At 41.8% G+C, this 17,914-nt stretch overlaps 2 protein-coding genes across 2 annotated transcripts in view; one reads left to right on the forward strand and one right to left on the reverse strand.

Moving 5' to 3' along the window:
- The window catches only part of LOC135477189 (unconventional myosin-Ic-like), a 118,468-nt gene extending 114,368 nt beyond the window's left edge, over positions 1-4,100 (reverse strand). Inside the window, exon 1 of the mRNA XM_064757346.1 lies at positions 3,962-4,100. The gene's annotated coding sequence lies outside the window, so the exon portion shown is untranslated. The remainder of the gene's footprint in view (positions 1-3,961) is intronic.
- A 252-nt stretch (positions 4,101-4,352) lies between these two features.
- LOC135476722 (G patch domain-containing protein 3-like) lies at positions 4,353-11,744 on the forward strand. The gene is given in 6 exon segments (XM_064756840.1): positions 4,353-4,771; positions 5,632-5,648; positions 6,002-6,520; positions 8,192-8,366; positions 9,833-10,142; positions 11,410-11,744. Coding segments are annotated over 6 exon segments (1,608 nt in total). The 5' UTR covers positions 4,353-4,386; the 3' UTR covers positions 11,612-11,744.
- Positions 11,745-17,914: the final 6,170 nt, after the last annotated feature.

Genomic DNA, 17,914 nt, shown 5'->3' on the forward strand with positions numbered 1-17,914 from the left:
AAACTAATGTATTAACATTCAAAGTACCTGTAGGTATTAGTCTAATGATCTGAACTTTGATTTGTAATATGCATGAGGATGACGTTGGTGTTAAGGTTAAATACTGGATTTAGACTTAATACAGCTTTGAACTATTCACCCTTAATTAGTTCATAATTAAATGTCCACACAACAGTCATGCAGATTTTTAATGGCCATGGTTCGTTTTATGCAAATCACATTATTGTACCTGCAGTGGCCAAAACTTCATGTCAACAACAAAACCAATTAACAACAATGGAAAAATTAGCACAATTGATTCTTTTTATTATTAATTAACATTATAAACGAGCGAGGCTTCAATCCAGAACAAAGGCAAGGACTCCTATAATCTGACAGCGATGGAATGAGTACTGGAGTGCCACGCCCTCATCCATACAGAATCAGTGAGGCTTCACAAGGGGGGGTACACTTTGTTCACCAAGTAATAATAGAAACTGACTATGCTACTCATAATTACATGTACAGGTACCAAATAAACATAGTATCATATATTTAAACTCTGCAGGAAAAACACCAGCCTCAAGTTTTCTGCTTTAATGATATAAATATAACCTCGGTATGACATAGATCTACATGTATATAAATGTATATTTTATGTAAATACTTGCGGCTAAAACAGCAATTGCGGAACATGTATAAGCTATTCTTCTGATACACACATAACAACAATTATGCTTTGCGATCACTACTTTTGACTTTTAATGACCACAGGTACATAGATCTACACAACATATTTCAGGCTTACCGGTAATTTATCAGCATACATAATTTAACAAATAATAATTAATTAATCATATGCATAAGCTATTCATCAGAAATAGCAACAATGCTTTGAAACAACTACTAATGACTTTCAATGAACATAAGAGACATATGCACAGTATATTTATCAGCGAAAGAAATCAGAAATTCCACCTTTCTGCTCTTGGATGCCTTACCCTGTAGACAAAAAGGCTAGGCGTGTCCCCAAGCCTGTGGAATGTTTGGTTAGAAATCTGTGTCCTTCTTAAATTTCGTTTCCTGTGCTGACAGTGTTTATTATTAATTTGAGACCACTTAACTGGAAGCTTTATCCACCTTGTCCACAACAGACCTGTAACAATCACACCCTTAGTGTTGGGTGTGTTACCCTGTTAATGACCCCATCTGGATCTGCTCCCACAATCTTACTGTCCAACATGTACCATAAATTACCCAAAATTTCATCCTTAACTAACTTACTCATTTTACTTGATTCTGAGAGTTCTATTGATCTTAGAAAGGTGTTTTGAGGTTTGTTAGGAAGGCAGTATCATGATATCTTACTGGAAAAAGCTAAGTAATATTTTATAACATTTATATGCTTCCAAAAATGCTGTTTCTGAGGGGCAAAATTTTAGGTCATTTACGGTATATACCGTTGCAGAGAAAAGGTCCTGAAACTGTGTAGTGTGTACCCAGGTAGTTCTAGATAGATGTCCTCCCACACATTCTCTGACACAAAGACAGATGTACACTGTCAAAAACATGTAATCCAAGCAGAAAACCTGTACACAGAAAAAAAGATCTTAGCTGTTTTAAACATGTAGGACTTGTCTGGGCCAATAAAATGTACTGGGGGCTTACAAAGTAAATAAGAGACATGTCATTAGTATAGTACCTCATTGTGTGCACAGGTATAGTGTCTGAACACATAACAAAGCTCATTAGTCAATACTGTCTGTGAATCCCACCTGTATGGCACAGGTGTGAAGTAATCAAGTGCTTCTCAATACTGTAGCATACATGTGTTGATGTCTAGGCCTCAGTATTTAGACTTAGCCAGAATTTGAAATCATGCCATCTCATTTCCAATTTTCTCCTATTTTCCCTATCCCTACCATGTTACCTTTGTCAGAATAGGGCGTCTCAAAGGCATCTAGATACCCCCTAGATCAACCACTGGCTCAATACCATAAAGCTAGTCTGTTAACATTTCAGGTAAAAATTTACAAAAAACATAATTAACACTTGTTTTTTGTGCTTGATGTCCCCAGCATGATATATAGTTTTTACTTTCATGCACAACTTATGTGTTTACATTATTTGCCTACATTATACATGGAATTAGCCACTGATTCTTGAGTGATGGAATCAGGGTAATGACTAATAGGTGAATGACTGATTGACTGATGAACAGTTTGTGGCAGATCACTGTATATAGAGCATGTATCAACATCTGCCATCACATGCTTACAATGCTTGAATAGTTCTCTCATTCAAAAGAAATGCTTGAATAGTTCACTTACTCAAAAGAGATGCTTGAATAGTTCTCTTATTCAAAAGAGATGCTTGAATAGTTCACTTATTAAAAAATGAAGCTTGAATATTTCACTTATTAAAAAACAATGCCTGAATAGTTCACTTATTTAAAGTAGCAATGACATGTGTAAGAGGCTCAAGGAACAAAATGTATTAGCAGAACTCACAAGCAATTCCCCAACTCTTCTAAGCTATAGGTACCTGTCAAACCTCTTAAGAGTCCTGACGGAGCTAGTGTCAAGGACCAGTCAACAGGAGCTCAAGTCAAAATGTCAATTGCCTCATTTGTCAAGGGCTAATCGGTGATCTCTAGGGAGAACCTTGTAGGTCTCTAGGTCAGCCAGAGTACCATCACAGCACAATGTATGGTCAGGGAAAGGCACATATTCTTAATGGTCTAAGGAGAACTCATCAGGCTTCTACGCCGGCAAGGGGCCCATCAAAAGCAGGATCACAACCTTAAAGTTCTCCGTTATATAAAGTTTCACAATTAAAAGCCAAATTAATTAACACTTCAGCACAGCATCATACATAACAAGCCCACTGTCTTTGATTCTCGCTCATAAACATGTAGACCTACTCTAACTGATTCTGATGAAACAGAATTCGTCTGATACAGAAGAAAAGTTGTAAACGAGATATCTTGATTTTAACAAGAACATCTGGCTACTAATCTATGTGACAACAAACTAATATTAATCTGAGACAAACAAAAATCACCTCAGATAACATCCAGCGCAAAGTTATTTTTAAGTTGTTCTTTAATTAAAAAGGTCATGCAAGCATTATCTTTTGGGATCACTGTTTCTGTTTTTTTGTTCATGACAAATCACTGTACTCGCTCATGTATAGGAACAAAGGTGCTCTAATAATGAGGTATTAATCACCATTCTTATGTATTTCCTTTGTTTCAGATACACAAAATGACCACTGACAAACATGGAGGTAATTTTTCAGTGACTCAGGATTATGTATGTGTACACACACATATTATCGATTATGTGGCATTTATCAATGAAGATACTGATAGGCTAGTACTAAGTAGGCTTGAATATCAATTCACTTGGGAATATCCAGTACTCACAGTTAAACTAACTGCCAAACTGATTTGAATTTATAACGCACTTGTGCCGTCAAGATGACCAAATCTGTGTGTATATAGGATTATATAGTTCTGTGTTCCCAAAAATTCATGTTGAAAGACAAGAATGACATTCTGCATATTTAAAAATAATTTAATATCTGGATAATATATCAAATGTACCTTAATACACGTGTCTATGCCTGGTGGGGTAAAGCTATAGGCCTGCCAGTACCAGAGTTAGATCAGACAAGAGACCATGCATGTATATGAGATCATAGTTCCATGTGTTTTGATATCTAGTAGATGTACCCAATGTTCGTACACAATGCACCGAGTGCGTGTATAGGAAAAAAAATTAATTTTGATCTGAGTGCAGGTAAATTGATACGGATCTACATGTACCTCAGTTTCAGCGAATACTTCGCGGTTAGTATTACCCAATTCCTGTACGCATGTCATGGACTCAATCTGGAGTGGAATTTGAATCAAAAACGAAATCCATTATCGATGATGATGAGAACTAAAAAAAATCAACAAATGCGTCTAAATACTCACATGTACAGGGATGGGCCAATTCAGCTACCTGCGGTACACTACAGTCACTTGTCCGGGATATACACCAGCTCGCTTTAAACAGATTCATGTACCGGGCCTAGCACTGAGTCACGACTTCGGTAACCGGTGTCAATCCGATGGCCAACATGTGAGATTGCAAAATCACGTGGTCTGGGTCGCTTCACGTCAGTCGCGGGTAGCTGGCAATAAAATGAGCGTTTATATCAGTTTGTTTTCTTCTCGGGCACGCAATGGATATTTTTGCTGTAATTTGAAACGGTGTATCAAGGCTGAGTTGAGATAAGCCCTTGACAAGATAAGAGAAAAAAACCTCATTTACCGCCATAATGTCACCCCTCTGAACAAATGAGACTGGTCCGGAATTCCGACGGTTGACAGACGTTGGGGGTTTCCCCGAACTAAAGATGGCGGGTAGTGCGGAGTCGAGCGAAGAACTTGTTTACGCAGTGATAGGTAACATACCGCCTGATTATCATTCCTCGGACTTGAGAAATTATTTCTCTCAGTTCATCGAAGGTAAAGGCTTTCATTGTTTTCATTTCCGACATAGGCCCGAGCGCAGAAAAGATGAAAACGCGACATATGATACAACAACAACATCACCCTGGTCGCAAAAACTTGAACAAGATGATACTAAGTCACGAAAGAAAGCGAAGAAAACAACGTGCTGCGTAGTGCAATTGAAAGAGTCAAAACTAAAGGAACTTATCCAGATGTACCACAAGAAGCATTGGCTTGATAAGAAAGGAGAATCCATCGCTAGCCTGTGCATCATTTCAAAATAAAAGTGTCAGATTTGACGGATTCTGGGTCGCATTCGGGACGTTGGGGTTCCAGTAAAGGTAAGTATTTATAGGCCTTGTGGAATTTTAATGTGAAAGTATTAAATTTGGGAGCTGTTATGTTGACTTAGTGATGATCAAGAAGCGGATTTTTTCAATGAACTAACCAGTTGCAAACGTGTTACTCTGATTCACTACGATCAAGAGTTACAATGTGAAAGACAGTCAGATCTGTCTAAGGATATTTTGCTAGAGCTCTTGTATTTTGTGTTTTAATCTGGTACCATGTCTAACATCTTTGCTGTGCAAAAGGGTCTGACATTAAAAAAGGGTGAAAATATTCAGTATTAGACAGGAGATAACCTGATAAGGCCAACTTGCATGTCTGTTGGATTTATCTGAGCGGCTAGTGCATAAATACAGTGTAAAACTATCAGTGACGGTTGTGGACGCAGGCATTGCTTTTCTTTGAAGAAATTGTGCAAAAATCTGCTTCTTACATATTTGCAACTATGTCATATCCTCTACCACATGACAGAAACAATCCAGTCAGCTTCACAAATGCTTTAAAGTTTATATTTGAAACTATGCACATCCAGGCACATTATTGTCCTGTATCATTGGTAAGTAGATGTTGAGATCTAAGATAACATGGGAATTGTGTGGGGAAATCAACAACAATAAACGATATTCAGAAGTATGCTGGAAAATAACCAGAACTTAATAATAATATGTAACACAACAGAACAATCTACAATGCATAGGCTTACTTATATTATGAACGTCAGCAAAGCATCAAGTTGGACATAAATATGTCGCCATGAGTTTTGTGTTAAACTCCATGGCATTCAGACAATGCTGTGGAAGTGAATTCTGTAGACTTGGTATCTTATGATATCTACACTTTGATTTTTTTCAATTTCATCTTGCTGGAAATAATAGGCAGATTGAAATGTTGTCAGTGGTAGTATAAATGTTGCATCAAGCATTACATCACACATGGGGAGGTCTGCCTGCAACCTGCGGATAGTCATGGGTTTCCCCTGGTTTCCTCCCACCATAATGCAGGCTGTCATTGTATAAGTGAAATATTCTTAAGTATGGCATAAAACTCCAATCAAATAAGTAAATGAATAAATGAAACATTATATTTGTGAAAAATGCAGAGTGAAACCCCACAGTATTGTGACAAAAGTGGTCATCAAGCCCTATATGTTCCTGTGTTTCAGATAAACAGACGCAGGTGTACAAGACTCGACACGAGCAGAGAAAGATCCCGGCAGAGAGAGAAGAATTCACGGCAGAAGATTTACACAAACTAGCTGAACTTCATCCACCTGATATCATGCCAAACGGGAATGTCGGTACTCCCACATTGGTGTTTTTAGAGTTTATAAGACAGTGCAGATTACCCCCTGCTGTGATCAAGAAACTTGGACTCTCCTTCCCCAAAACAAGAACTAACAAAAAATATGGGAGTGTTCCATTTAATTATGGTGGTGAGCTGGTGGAGGAGGCAGATTTTTCAGAAGAAGGTGAAGACACTGTTGTAAAGACAGCCGATGGGAAAGAAATTCACAGTGAAGGGACGGTAACTGTAAATGCCCTGGAAGAAGAAACACTCTTCCATGGAGACACGTCAGGAAAATCTGCCTCAAAAGGAAAAAGAACTGAAAAGGAAAAGCGAAAGCAGATGATGTCAGAAAGGATTGAAGAGAAGATGATTGACAGAGAGAAAGGCGATCAATCTGAGGAGGTGCCTTGTTTAATTTTCATATTTGTTACACTACTTTTTCTTCATGTGTTTTGTGTGAATCTGAGAGTAAAGGAATTCCTTCATGTAAATACTAGATGAACACTTTTACTAGTTAGACACAGGCATAAACTTATTTTTTAGGCATCCTGTATTTCTTTTGTACATGTATATTAAAGTGATTGGTACTTCAATACTGATAGTTACTTCATAATATTGAAGTCACAGTCAGAAAAAGCCTGTACCAGCTGCATGTATTCAAAAGTTAAACTTCCACTTTTGTAGTCTGAGAAAAATCAGAGACATTTTTTGAAACTAGCCTTGATTAGGTATTACCTTAAGTATTTATAATAACTACAGCTTATAGCAACTGTTTTTGCAAGGAAAGAAATTCATAAAAATGTTTGTGATCAGATCAGAAAAGGCTTTCAGAGTCTGGTATAATTTACAATTTGTTGATTCTGGCATGTTTGGATTGGCAATTAGAATACTGTGCAAATCCATGTCAGGTTCTGGAACAGGACTATCTCCCTTCATCCTCTTCATTTGATAGATTATCTCCCCTGGGTGTGCTTTAGTGATATTTCTGTCCTGTGTGTCAAAAAGCTGCTAACTAATTACATGACAATGTTGTTTCAGTTATGATAGTAATTAATACCCTCTAGTGTAATGGAATATTCGATTGTCATTGTGTAGTTTTTCCTTAAAATCATATATGTCTCTTAAAATAAGGCAGATTTGGCAAAGTATTTACAAAGTATTGTTTCTGTCTTCGATGTAAAAAGAAAAATAGGTAAGAGGCCAGTCTCCCTTACCTGTATTAATGACATAATTTGTCTTCATAAATGTCTGAAGGGAGCTGAGTGGCTCAGATGGTTAAAGTACTGGATTGCTGCAACTATTAGACCTTTGATTTTTTTTTTTTTTTTTTTTTTGATTGGTGTTTTACGCCGTACTCAAGAATATTTCACTTACACGACGGCGGCCAGCATTATGGTGGGTGGAAACCGGGCAGAGCCCGGGGGAAACCCACGACCATCCGCAGGTTGCTGACAGACCTTCTCACGTATGGCCGGAGAGGAAGCCAGCATGAGCAGGACTTGAACTCACAGTGACCGCATTGGTGAGAGACTCCTGGGTCATTACGCTGCGCTAGCACTTTAACTGACTGAGCCACGGAGGCCCCTATTAGACCTTTGAGCAATGTGTGACCACGAGTTTGAATCTAGTTCTGGCCGTTTCGGCTAACTGAAAGTCAGGATATTTGGTATGTTAGATATGTTGCCAAAATGTGTATCCTGGCATCCTGGTAGTAGTTTTCTCTTGGCATCCTGGTTGTAGTTTTCTCCTGGTACCCTGGTTGTAGTTTTCTCCTGGCATCCTGGATATAGTTTACTCCTTTCATCCTGGTGGTAATTTTCTCCTAGCATCCTGTTTTTAGTTTTCTCCTGGCATCCTGGATGTAGTTTAATCCTTTCATCCTGGTTGTAGTTTTCTCCTGGTACCCTGGTTGTAGTTTTCTCCTGGCATCCTGGATATAGTTTACTCCTTTCATCCTGGTGGTAGTTTTCTCCTGGCATCCTACTTGTATACAGGTATAAGTGAAAAATTCTTCATTATAGCATTAAACCCCAGTCAAATAAATAAATAAATGTTTTCATTCTTTGCTTGTAGGATAATGATTCCTGCGAGGAATGGGAGCGTCATGAGGCACTGTATGATGATCCAACCAATCAGGAGAGGAATAAGGAGCGATTGTTTGAGGAGGAAATAGAATTAAAATGGGAGAAGGGTGGTAGTGGGTTGGTCTTCTACACGGACGCACAGTACTGGGATGCTAAAGAAGGAGGTAATACTGCCCAAGGAACAAAGCTTTCACTGTGTGGCCCGGGGGTCAAAATGTTTCATATTTCTGGCTCATTATAATGATGACCTTGACAAGATCCGATGACCTTGACAAGAATCGAGATATAAACCGAGAATGTATCCCTATTCACAGGCATTACCAGAACCCTGTTTTGCCTTTTAGCCATGGAAGCCTAGGGTACAGGCAACATGGCACTGTGTTTTAGATATCGCCAACATGGCAAATCCCATGACTTCATAGGAATCGCAGTTGATTTATAGACAGGGCCATATCTGGAAAAAAATTGAAGGTTTTAATCATAAACTTTAAAGGTGACATTGTGACTGCGCAAAAAAATGTTATGAAGTGCAACCCAAAATGATGCTTTCTGAAAGGCGTATAAGCCTGTGAGTGAAAGAAATTTGAATGAAAGCTAAACTTTTTAATGGTAAACCATCATGTTTTTGTTCAATTTACTTCTTAATACAGCTTGATTAGTTTATCCACCCAATTGTGTGGGAGCCCAACCGTTTTCAGGAGCTAAAATGGCTCCAGATGTGACCCTGATCAATCTGCATGGGAAAATCTGTACCATAAACTTACTTGAGGCAGTTTTGTTTCCTCATCCCTAAAATCCGGACTGCATCTTATAGAAGACATACATGTAGTCTTGAGGAAGGCCCCAAATACTTAGTGTGTGCAAGTCCATACGTCACACGTTGGAAAGATGTGTGCAAGTCCATTCGTCACACATGGGAAAGATTGTCATTAATTTGAAAGAGGTCATTGGATTCGTCAAAACCAGTGCTGTGGTTACGTCCACCCTTAAAACTGGCTACCATCACATGCAAAAAATTCTAGGTAGTCAATCTTCAGAGTGGTATTTGAGTGAAACATCACCATGAATGTCATTATGAGCGAATATATAACTTGGTGATAAAAACAAAGTAGGCCTTTATTCTTTTCCGTAAACTAAGTTTGGTCATTAACTGTCAGGATACAGGAAATTATGAACATATTACATAGGAGAGAGTAACACATACATGCACTGTCTGGAGACCCAGATCAAACCCGGACCGGGTCATACAAAAGACTTTTCAAAATCGGTACTTGTTGCTTCCTGGCTTGGTGCTCAGCACTGAGATGTTAGAGCAAGGAAACAGGACTGGTTGGCTCGGTGTCAGTATAATGTGAGTGGGATTTCATGTGGGGTGTCTTTGGCATGATACTTTAGTGGCGGCAGCGCTTTGGTGGCATGGACTGGCCGTGCCACAAGAAGACACAGTATATGTACACACACCTGTTGACTCCTCATCGTCATATGGCATGACATTATGTATCATATAAAATTGTGAAAGTCAACATAAAACTCCAATCATACATACATACATACAAACAGACAGACATCAATATCCAAGTTTGTCAGAACGGTTTTACTATACTATTGTGTCTTGCTTTGCTTTTAACAGACTTTGATGAGAAGACGGCTGATGACTGGGATGTAGACATGAGTGTGTATTACGACCCAACAGGTGGGGACATGGACTCGCGAGACTTTGTGAGGATGAGACAGGAGCAGAGGCGAAGGAACGGCACTGAAGCGACCGACTCTCAGACAGCAGGGATAGGTCGATTCGAGCTTCACACAAAAGGCTTTGGCCGCAGGATTTTAACCAAACAAGGATGGAAGGATGGGGAAGGATTGGGTTCCACTATCACAGGGATGGCTGAGGCTTTGGAGAATGAGGGGCAAAACCCAAAAGACAGGAAGGGATTCGGGTAAGTGTCAAGGTTCAAATGTTTAAAGGTGAAAAAGGTAAAGGTGACATGTCTAAGCGCAAAAAAGGAAGTTCAGAGGTCAGATGAGATGACCAAGAATTTGCAAAATTTCAAACTTAAAAGGTCACAGTGCAAAAGATTAGAGGCCTGATGAGATGAGCAAAAGGATTGCAAAATTTCAAACTTGAAAGATGACAGTCAAAGGTCAAAGTTTAGAGGTTCAAGAGGATTGCAAAATTTCAAACTTCATAGGTCTCAGTTGTAAGGTCAAAGTTCAGAGATGAGATGAGCAATTCCAACAAATAAATGATTTAGTTACATAAAGGCCTTTCAGGTTTTTATAATAGAATTGCATCTATATGGGTCTTCTGTTTGTACATGTTTTCTTCATAACTTTATCCCATTTACATTACAGTACATGTAACGAGAGGGGCAGGGGGTGGGAGTGTGGGGAGTAAGACCTATTGTTGATTTCCATTTTGCTGTTATGCATATGCAAATTAGTTATTTAATTACTTAATTAATTAGTTGATATATTTTTCAGCTGTGGCTATAAGTTAAGAGGTTTGTTAGGTATCTTACGAAGTGTGATTGCACAACAGTTGGCTCCACCCACAAACCTGACAGCAGTCAGTTAAAAATTCTTGAGGAAGGGTTTCCATGGCCGATGGGGTAAGCTTGCTGGCATGGTGCAATGACCCAGGGGTCTCCGTGGCTGAGGGGGTAAGCTTGACAGCATGGTGCAATGCCCAGGGGTCTCCATGGCCCAGGGGGTAAGCTTGCCGGCATGGTGCAATGACCCAGGGTTCTCTGTGGCCGAGGGGGTAAGCTTTACAGCACGGTGCAATCACCCAGGGGTCTCCATGGCCGAGGGGGTAAGCTTGCTGGCATGGTGCAATGACCCAGGGGTCTCCGTGGCCCAGGGGGTAAGCTTGCTGGCATGGTGCAATGACCCAGGGGTCTCCATGGCCCAGGGGGTAAGCTTGCCGGCATGGTGCAATGACCCAGGGGTCTCCGTGGCCCAGGGGGTAAGCTTGCTGGCATGGTGCAATCACCCAGGGGTCTCCATGGCCGAGGGGGTAAGCTTTACAGCACGGTGCAATGACCGAGAAGCCTTTTACCAATGCGGTCACTGTGAATCCAGCTCGAGTGAAATATTCTTCTGGAGTAAATCTCCAATCAAATAAATCAACAGCATTAAACAGCTATCTATCCATCAATTATATCTGAAGTTGGTTTATTTTCACATTAATTGTAAAACTTTCAGGTACCGTGGTGAGAAACTGGTGCGTTACGCAGGCAAAAAGCGAAGAGCCCATAAAGACGTGATAATCTCCACGATTTATGATGACCCGGCAGAAACTGACCCCACAGAACCATTGCTCAGGCGACACGAACCCTATGGGCTGAAGTATCGAGAGAAGATTGTGTTCACAAAGGCGTCAAAAGAATCTGACGGGGACAGATGACAGCAGTCATAGTTCAGGAAAGCAACCAGATAGTTTTTGTACTCGTCCTGACAGTTGATTGGCTGAAGCTGGCATTCCTCAGCAGCTGAAATATTTTTTGTACACTATCTTTTATTAAAAGTGTTGAAATTTATCTTTGTATTGATGCGTGTGTTTATGTACATGAATCTTACATGAACTGAATGACTTATGATCTTTCGGAGGAAATTCATGTCTCCCATGTAGCAAGCGTGCCCCTAGGCCAACCTACTGTATTATAGTCCCTAGACCGACATACTGTATGATAGTCCCTCCTCACTGTGCATGTAGCCAGCCTGTCCCTAGGCCGACACACTGTATGATAGTCCCTCCTCACTGTCTGTGTAGCCAGCGTGTCCCTAGGCCGACATACTGTATTATAGTCCCTCCTCACTGTCCATGTAGCCAGCGTGTCACTAGGCCGACATACTGTATGATAGTCCCTCACTGTGCATGTAGCCAGCGTGTCACTAGGCTGACGTACTGTATGATAGTCCCTCCTCACTGTCCATGTAGTCAGCGTGTCCCTAGGCCGACATACTGTATGATAGTCACTCCTCACTGTGCATGTAGCCAGCGTGTCCCTAGGCTGACATACTGTATGATAGTCCCACCTCACTGTCTGTGTAGCCAGCGTGTCCCTAGGCCGACATACTGTGTTATAGCCCCTCCTCACTCTCCGTGTAGCCAGCATGTCACTAGGCCGACATACTGTTTGATAGTCCCTCCTCACTGTCCATCTAGCCAGCGTATCACTAGGCCGACATACTGTATTATAGTCCCTCACTGTGCATGTAGCCAGTGTGTCCCTAGGCCGACATACTGTATGATAGTCCCTCCTCACTGTCTGTGTAGCCAGCGTGTCCCTAGGCCGACATACTGTATTATAGTCCCTCCTCACTGTCCATGTAGCCAGCGTGTCACTAGGCCGACATACTGTATTATAGTCCCTCCTCACTGTCCATGTAGCCAGCGTGTCCCTAGGCCGACATACTGTATGATAGTCCCTCACTGTGCATGTAGCCAGCGTGTCCCTAGGCCGACATACTGTATGATAGTCCCTCACTGTGCATGTAGCCAGCGTGTCCCTAGGCTGACATACTGTATGATAGTCCCTCCTCACTGTCTGTGGAGCCAGCGTGTCCCTAGGCCGACATACTGTATTATAGTCCCTCCTCACTGTGCATGTAGCCAGCGTGTCACTAGGCCGACATACTGTATTATAGTCCCTCCTCACTGTCCATGTAGCCAGCGTGTCCCTAGGCCGACATACTGTATGATAGTCCTCACTGTGCATGTAGCCAGCTTGTCCCTAGGCCGACATACTGTATGATAGTCCCTCACTGTGCATGTAGCCAGTGTGTCCCTAGGCTGACATACTGTATGATAGTCCCTCCTCACTGTCTGTGTAGCCAGCGTGTCCCTAGGCCGACATACTGTATTATAGTCCCTCCTCACTGTCCATGTAGCCAGCGTGTCCCTAGGCCGACATACTGTATTATAGTCCCTCCTCACTGACCATGTGGTAAGCGTGTCCCTAGGCCGACGTACTGTATGATAGTCCCTCCTCACTGTCCGTGTAGCCAGCGTGTCACTAGGCCGACATACTGTGTTATAGCCCCTCCTCACTGTCCGTGTAGCCAGCGTATCACTAGGCCGACATACTGTATGATAGTCCCACCTCACTGTCCATGTAGCCAGCGTGTCACTAGGCCGACATACTGTATTATAGTCCCTCCTCACTGTCCATGTAGCCAGCGTGTCACTAGGCCGACATACTGTATTATAGTCCCACCTCACTGTCCATCTAGCCAGCGTGTCCCTAGGGCGACATACTGTATGATAGTCACTCCTCACTGTGCATGTAGCCAGCGTGTCACTAGGCCAACATACTGTGTTATAGTCCCTCCTCACTGTTCATGTAGCCAGCGTGTCCCTAGGCCGACATACTGTATTATAGTCCCACCTCACTGTCTGTGTAGCCAGCGTGTCCCTAGGCCGACATACTGTATGATAGTCACTCCTCACTGTGCATGTAGCCAGCGTGTCACTAGGCCGACATACTGTGCTATAGTCACTCCTCACTCTCCATGTAGCCAGCATATCACGAGGCCGACATACTGTATTATAGTCCCTCCTCACTGTGCATGTACCCAGCGTGTCACTAGGCTGACATACTGTATTATAGTCCCTCCTCACTGTGCATGTACCCAGCGTGTCACTAGGCCGACATACTGTATTATAGTCCCTCCTCACTGTTTATGTACCCAGCGTGTCACTAGGCCGACATACTGTATTATAGTCCCTCCTCACTGTACATGTAGCCAGCGTGTCCCTAGGCCGACATACTGTATGATAGTCACTCCTCACTGTGCATGTAGCCAGCGTGTCCCTAGGCCGACATACTGTATTATAGTCCTTCCTCACTGGAACACTATTCCAAAGACACCAGATGCGTGCCAAGCCATAGATTTTGATAAAAACGGCAACCATTTGTGGCTTATAAATGATACAGCATATTTATACTTGTATTGGAACAGAACAGATAGGATCATATTATGTTAATACAGCGAAACCTGCACGCAGCGATGGGCTGTGAGACATGACAGAATGAAAGTTTTTGACACAGGGTGTCTGCACACCCAGTGTCTAGTTAACACACAGAAGACTGACCAAGAATACTGGTCAGAGCGTAAGGAGGGCCATAGTGGTAATTATTCTTAAAGCTTTAAAAATAGCATCTACTTCAAAGCTTTAATAACGCATTTTTTAAAGCATTAAAATACCTCACTTCTGATGTGTTCAAATACTGACAAACTGATACCCATCAAAAGTGTTTATGTTGAGTACGACGTTAAACCCCAAGCACTCACTCACTCACTCAAAAGTGTTTACACAGGCTTAACTGCAGAAACATTTCATGAAGATACTTCCCCTTCGTGACTATGATAAGTAAGCGATACTAAGCGATACATTTCAACAGTGCTAGAAGATGTAGTAAGGCTTACCTGGGGTTTACAAGTGCATTAGATATATTACAGTTTGCTGATATAGAGGGTTATGTTAACTTGGATTCTGTGTTTTACAAACGATGTAAAAAAAAATGATTGACGTGTTTGGGTTAGAAAACGACTTGCTGTTGATAAACAGCTTCGATTGATTATTCTTTTAGTCCTCACATTTGCAGGCACGCAACTGTACACTTCAGGCTTAAGCGATAGCATTTGCATCCTGATCGACTGACAGTCTTGCAGCCAAATTTTGTCAACTGCTCACAAGACTGAGCAGTGGGTGGAAGATTTGTTCAGAGAACTTGCCAGACATCACCATGTTTTTGCCAGCCACGTTGACATGGTTTTTGGTTTGCATTTTGCACACTGTTGCCTGGCCCCATACGTAGGCGGCTTGGAAGGCAGACCGTTTCACATGGTACAGCGGACTGCCCCGAGCAAACCACCATGCTCAATGAGGGATGTGCTTGTCGGTGCAATGGCATCATAAAACCTTTCCTTCCGAGCAAACAAGCCCAGTCTTGCCTCATCAATCTTGCCTGTAGTGCTGCGCTTGTCATACATGGTGATGAGAAACTTTCAAGGATGCTGATGTCTGCATCTTCTATGATGGGGGATATTGAGTGAGCTTTTTGAAGACGGCTCACTTCAGGGAAAACCCAACAACATTTCAGGAAATGATCATGATAATACAATCCAACAGAGCACGACCACAGCATTTCAGGGAATGATCATGATAATACAATCCAACAGAGCACGACCACAGCATTTCAGGCAATGATTATGATAATGCAATCCAACAGAGCACGACCACAGCATTTCAGGGAATGATCACGATAATACAATCCAACAGAGCATGACCACAGCATTTCAGGCAATGATCATGATAATACAATCCAACAGAGTATGACCACAACATTTCAGGCAATGATCATGATAATACAATCCAACAGAGCACGATTACAGCATTTCAGGCAATAATCATGATAATACAATCCAACAGAGCATGACCACAGCATTTCAGGCAATGATCATGATAATACAATCCAACAGAGCACGACCACCACATTTCAGGCAATGATCATGATAACACAATCCAAAAGAGCACGACCACAGCATTTCAATGAATAATTATGCATATTGCCTTTCAACTTAATGCAATATCTGTAATTAGACAGCTTCTGAAAACCCTAATTTTGAGTCAAATAAATGACACCAAGTTTTTCCAGTCAGAGTACATCCATTTGGATCATTAATACATTTCTGTTCATTCCACATCCAAAACCATTTTTTATTTTTTTGCATTTGACGATGCGGCCATCCTGATAACTGGCGACCATCTTGGATTTTCAGCTGGATGACACACTTTTCTTAAAAAGTACATCCTGGACATTATTTGTGCCAAATGTGATGTTTGTATCACCAAGTGAAAGATTCTTATTGAATACTGACATAATTTGCCACTGAAAAGTACCCGACAAACCTTCTCACTTAGAGCTGCATCAGAGCGAAAGAAAGACATGAACACAAGACATCATGAATGATTCAGTATGTTGTGATGGGTAACTGATGGATAAGCTAACTGGTTGATAGCTCACCCAAACCGCTGAAGGATCTCACCCAAACCACTGATGGATCACCCAAACCACTGATGGATCACCCGAACCACTGATGGGTCAATCAAACCAGTGATGGGAACCAACCCAAGTGATGGATCACCCAAACCACTGATGGATCACCCAAACCACTGAGGGATCACCCAAACCACTGAAGGATCTCACCCAAACCACTGATGGATCACCCAAACCACTGATGGGTCAATCAAACCAGTGATGGGAACCAACCCAAGTGATGGATCACCCAAACCACTGATGGATCACCCAAACCACTGATGGGTCACCCAAACCACTGATGGATCACCCAAACCACTGATGGGTCAATCAAACCACTGATGGATCACCCAAACCAGTGATGGAGCACCCAAACCATTGATGGGAACCAACCAAGTGACAGATCACCCAAACCACTGATGGATCACCCAAACCACTGAGGGATCAACCAAGCAAGTAATGGATAAATCAAACCACTGATCAACAAATTGCTGGATCAAGCAACAAGTGATGGATCACACAAACTGCTGATGGGTCAACCAACCAAGTGATAGATCAACCAACCAAGTGATAGATCAACCAACCAAGTAATGGATCAACCAACCAAGTGATGGATCACCCAAACCACATTTAGGTCAATCAACCAACTGATGGATCACCCAAACCACTGATGGGTCAACCAACCAAGTGATGGATCACCCAACCAAGTGATGGATCAACCAAACCACTGATGGGTCAACCAACCAAGTGATGGATCACTCAAACCACTGATGGGTCAACCAGCCAAGTGATGGATCACCCTAACCACTGATGGGTCAACCAACCAAGTGATGGATCAACCAACCAGCTGATGGATCAACCAACCAGCTGATGGATCAACCAACCAGCTGATGGATCAACCATCCAAGTGAAGGATCATCCAAACCACTTATGGGTCAACCAAGCAAGTGATGGATCAACCAACCAGCTGATGGATCACCCTAACCACTGATGGATCAACCAACCAAGTGATGGATCACCCAACCAAGTGATGGATCAACCAAACGACTGATGGATCAACCAACCAAGTGATGGATCAACCAACCAAGTGATGGATCACCCAACCAAGTGATGGATCAACCAAAACACTGATGGGTCAACCAACCAAGTGATGGATCAACCAACCAAGTGATGGATCAACCAACCAAATGATAGATCAACCAACCAGCTGATGGATCAACCAACCAGCTGATGGATCAACCAACCAGCTGATGGATCAACCAACCATTTACCACTGTTATACACTATTGTGCACTAGAACACCATCAATGGGCACCAGAACAACATAAATAGGCATAATTGCGAATATACAGCATACAGCCTTAGTGTCTGTAATATACAGACCATAAATACAACAGTTTATGTACAAATTAATTCCTTGGTATGCCATTGTTACAGACTCTTTTTGAACACAATAAACTTCCAGGGATAGGGCATTTGAAACGAATGCCAGGCACATGCTAAGAATGAACCAACACAGAGAATACAGTTCTGAACATTTATTGACAATAGGTGTACAGGTTTGCCGATTTGGCTTGGACGGGTCCGTGTCTGCAAAGGTGGGCGCTGGTCAACGGGCTCCTACTAGTTCAACACTATAAAATATCCAGGGGCTGGTTTCCTAA

This window comes from Liolophura sinensis, chromosome 10 (assembly GCF_032854445.1).
Source record: "Liolophura sinensis isolate JHLJ2023 chromosome 10, CUHK_Ljap_v2, whole genome shotgun sequence".
In the NCBI taxonomy this organism is placed as follows: Eukaryota; Metazoa; Mollusca; class Polyplacophora; order Chitonida; family Chitonidae; genus Liolophura; species Liolophura sinensis.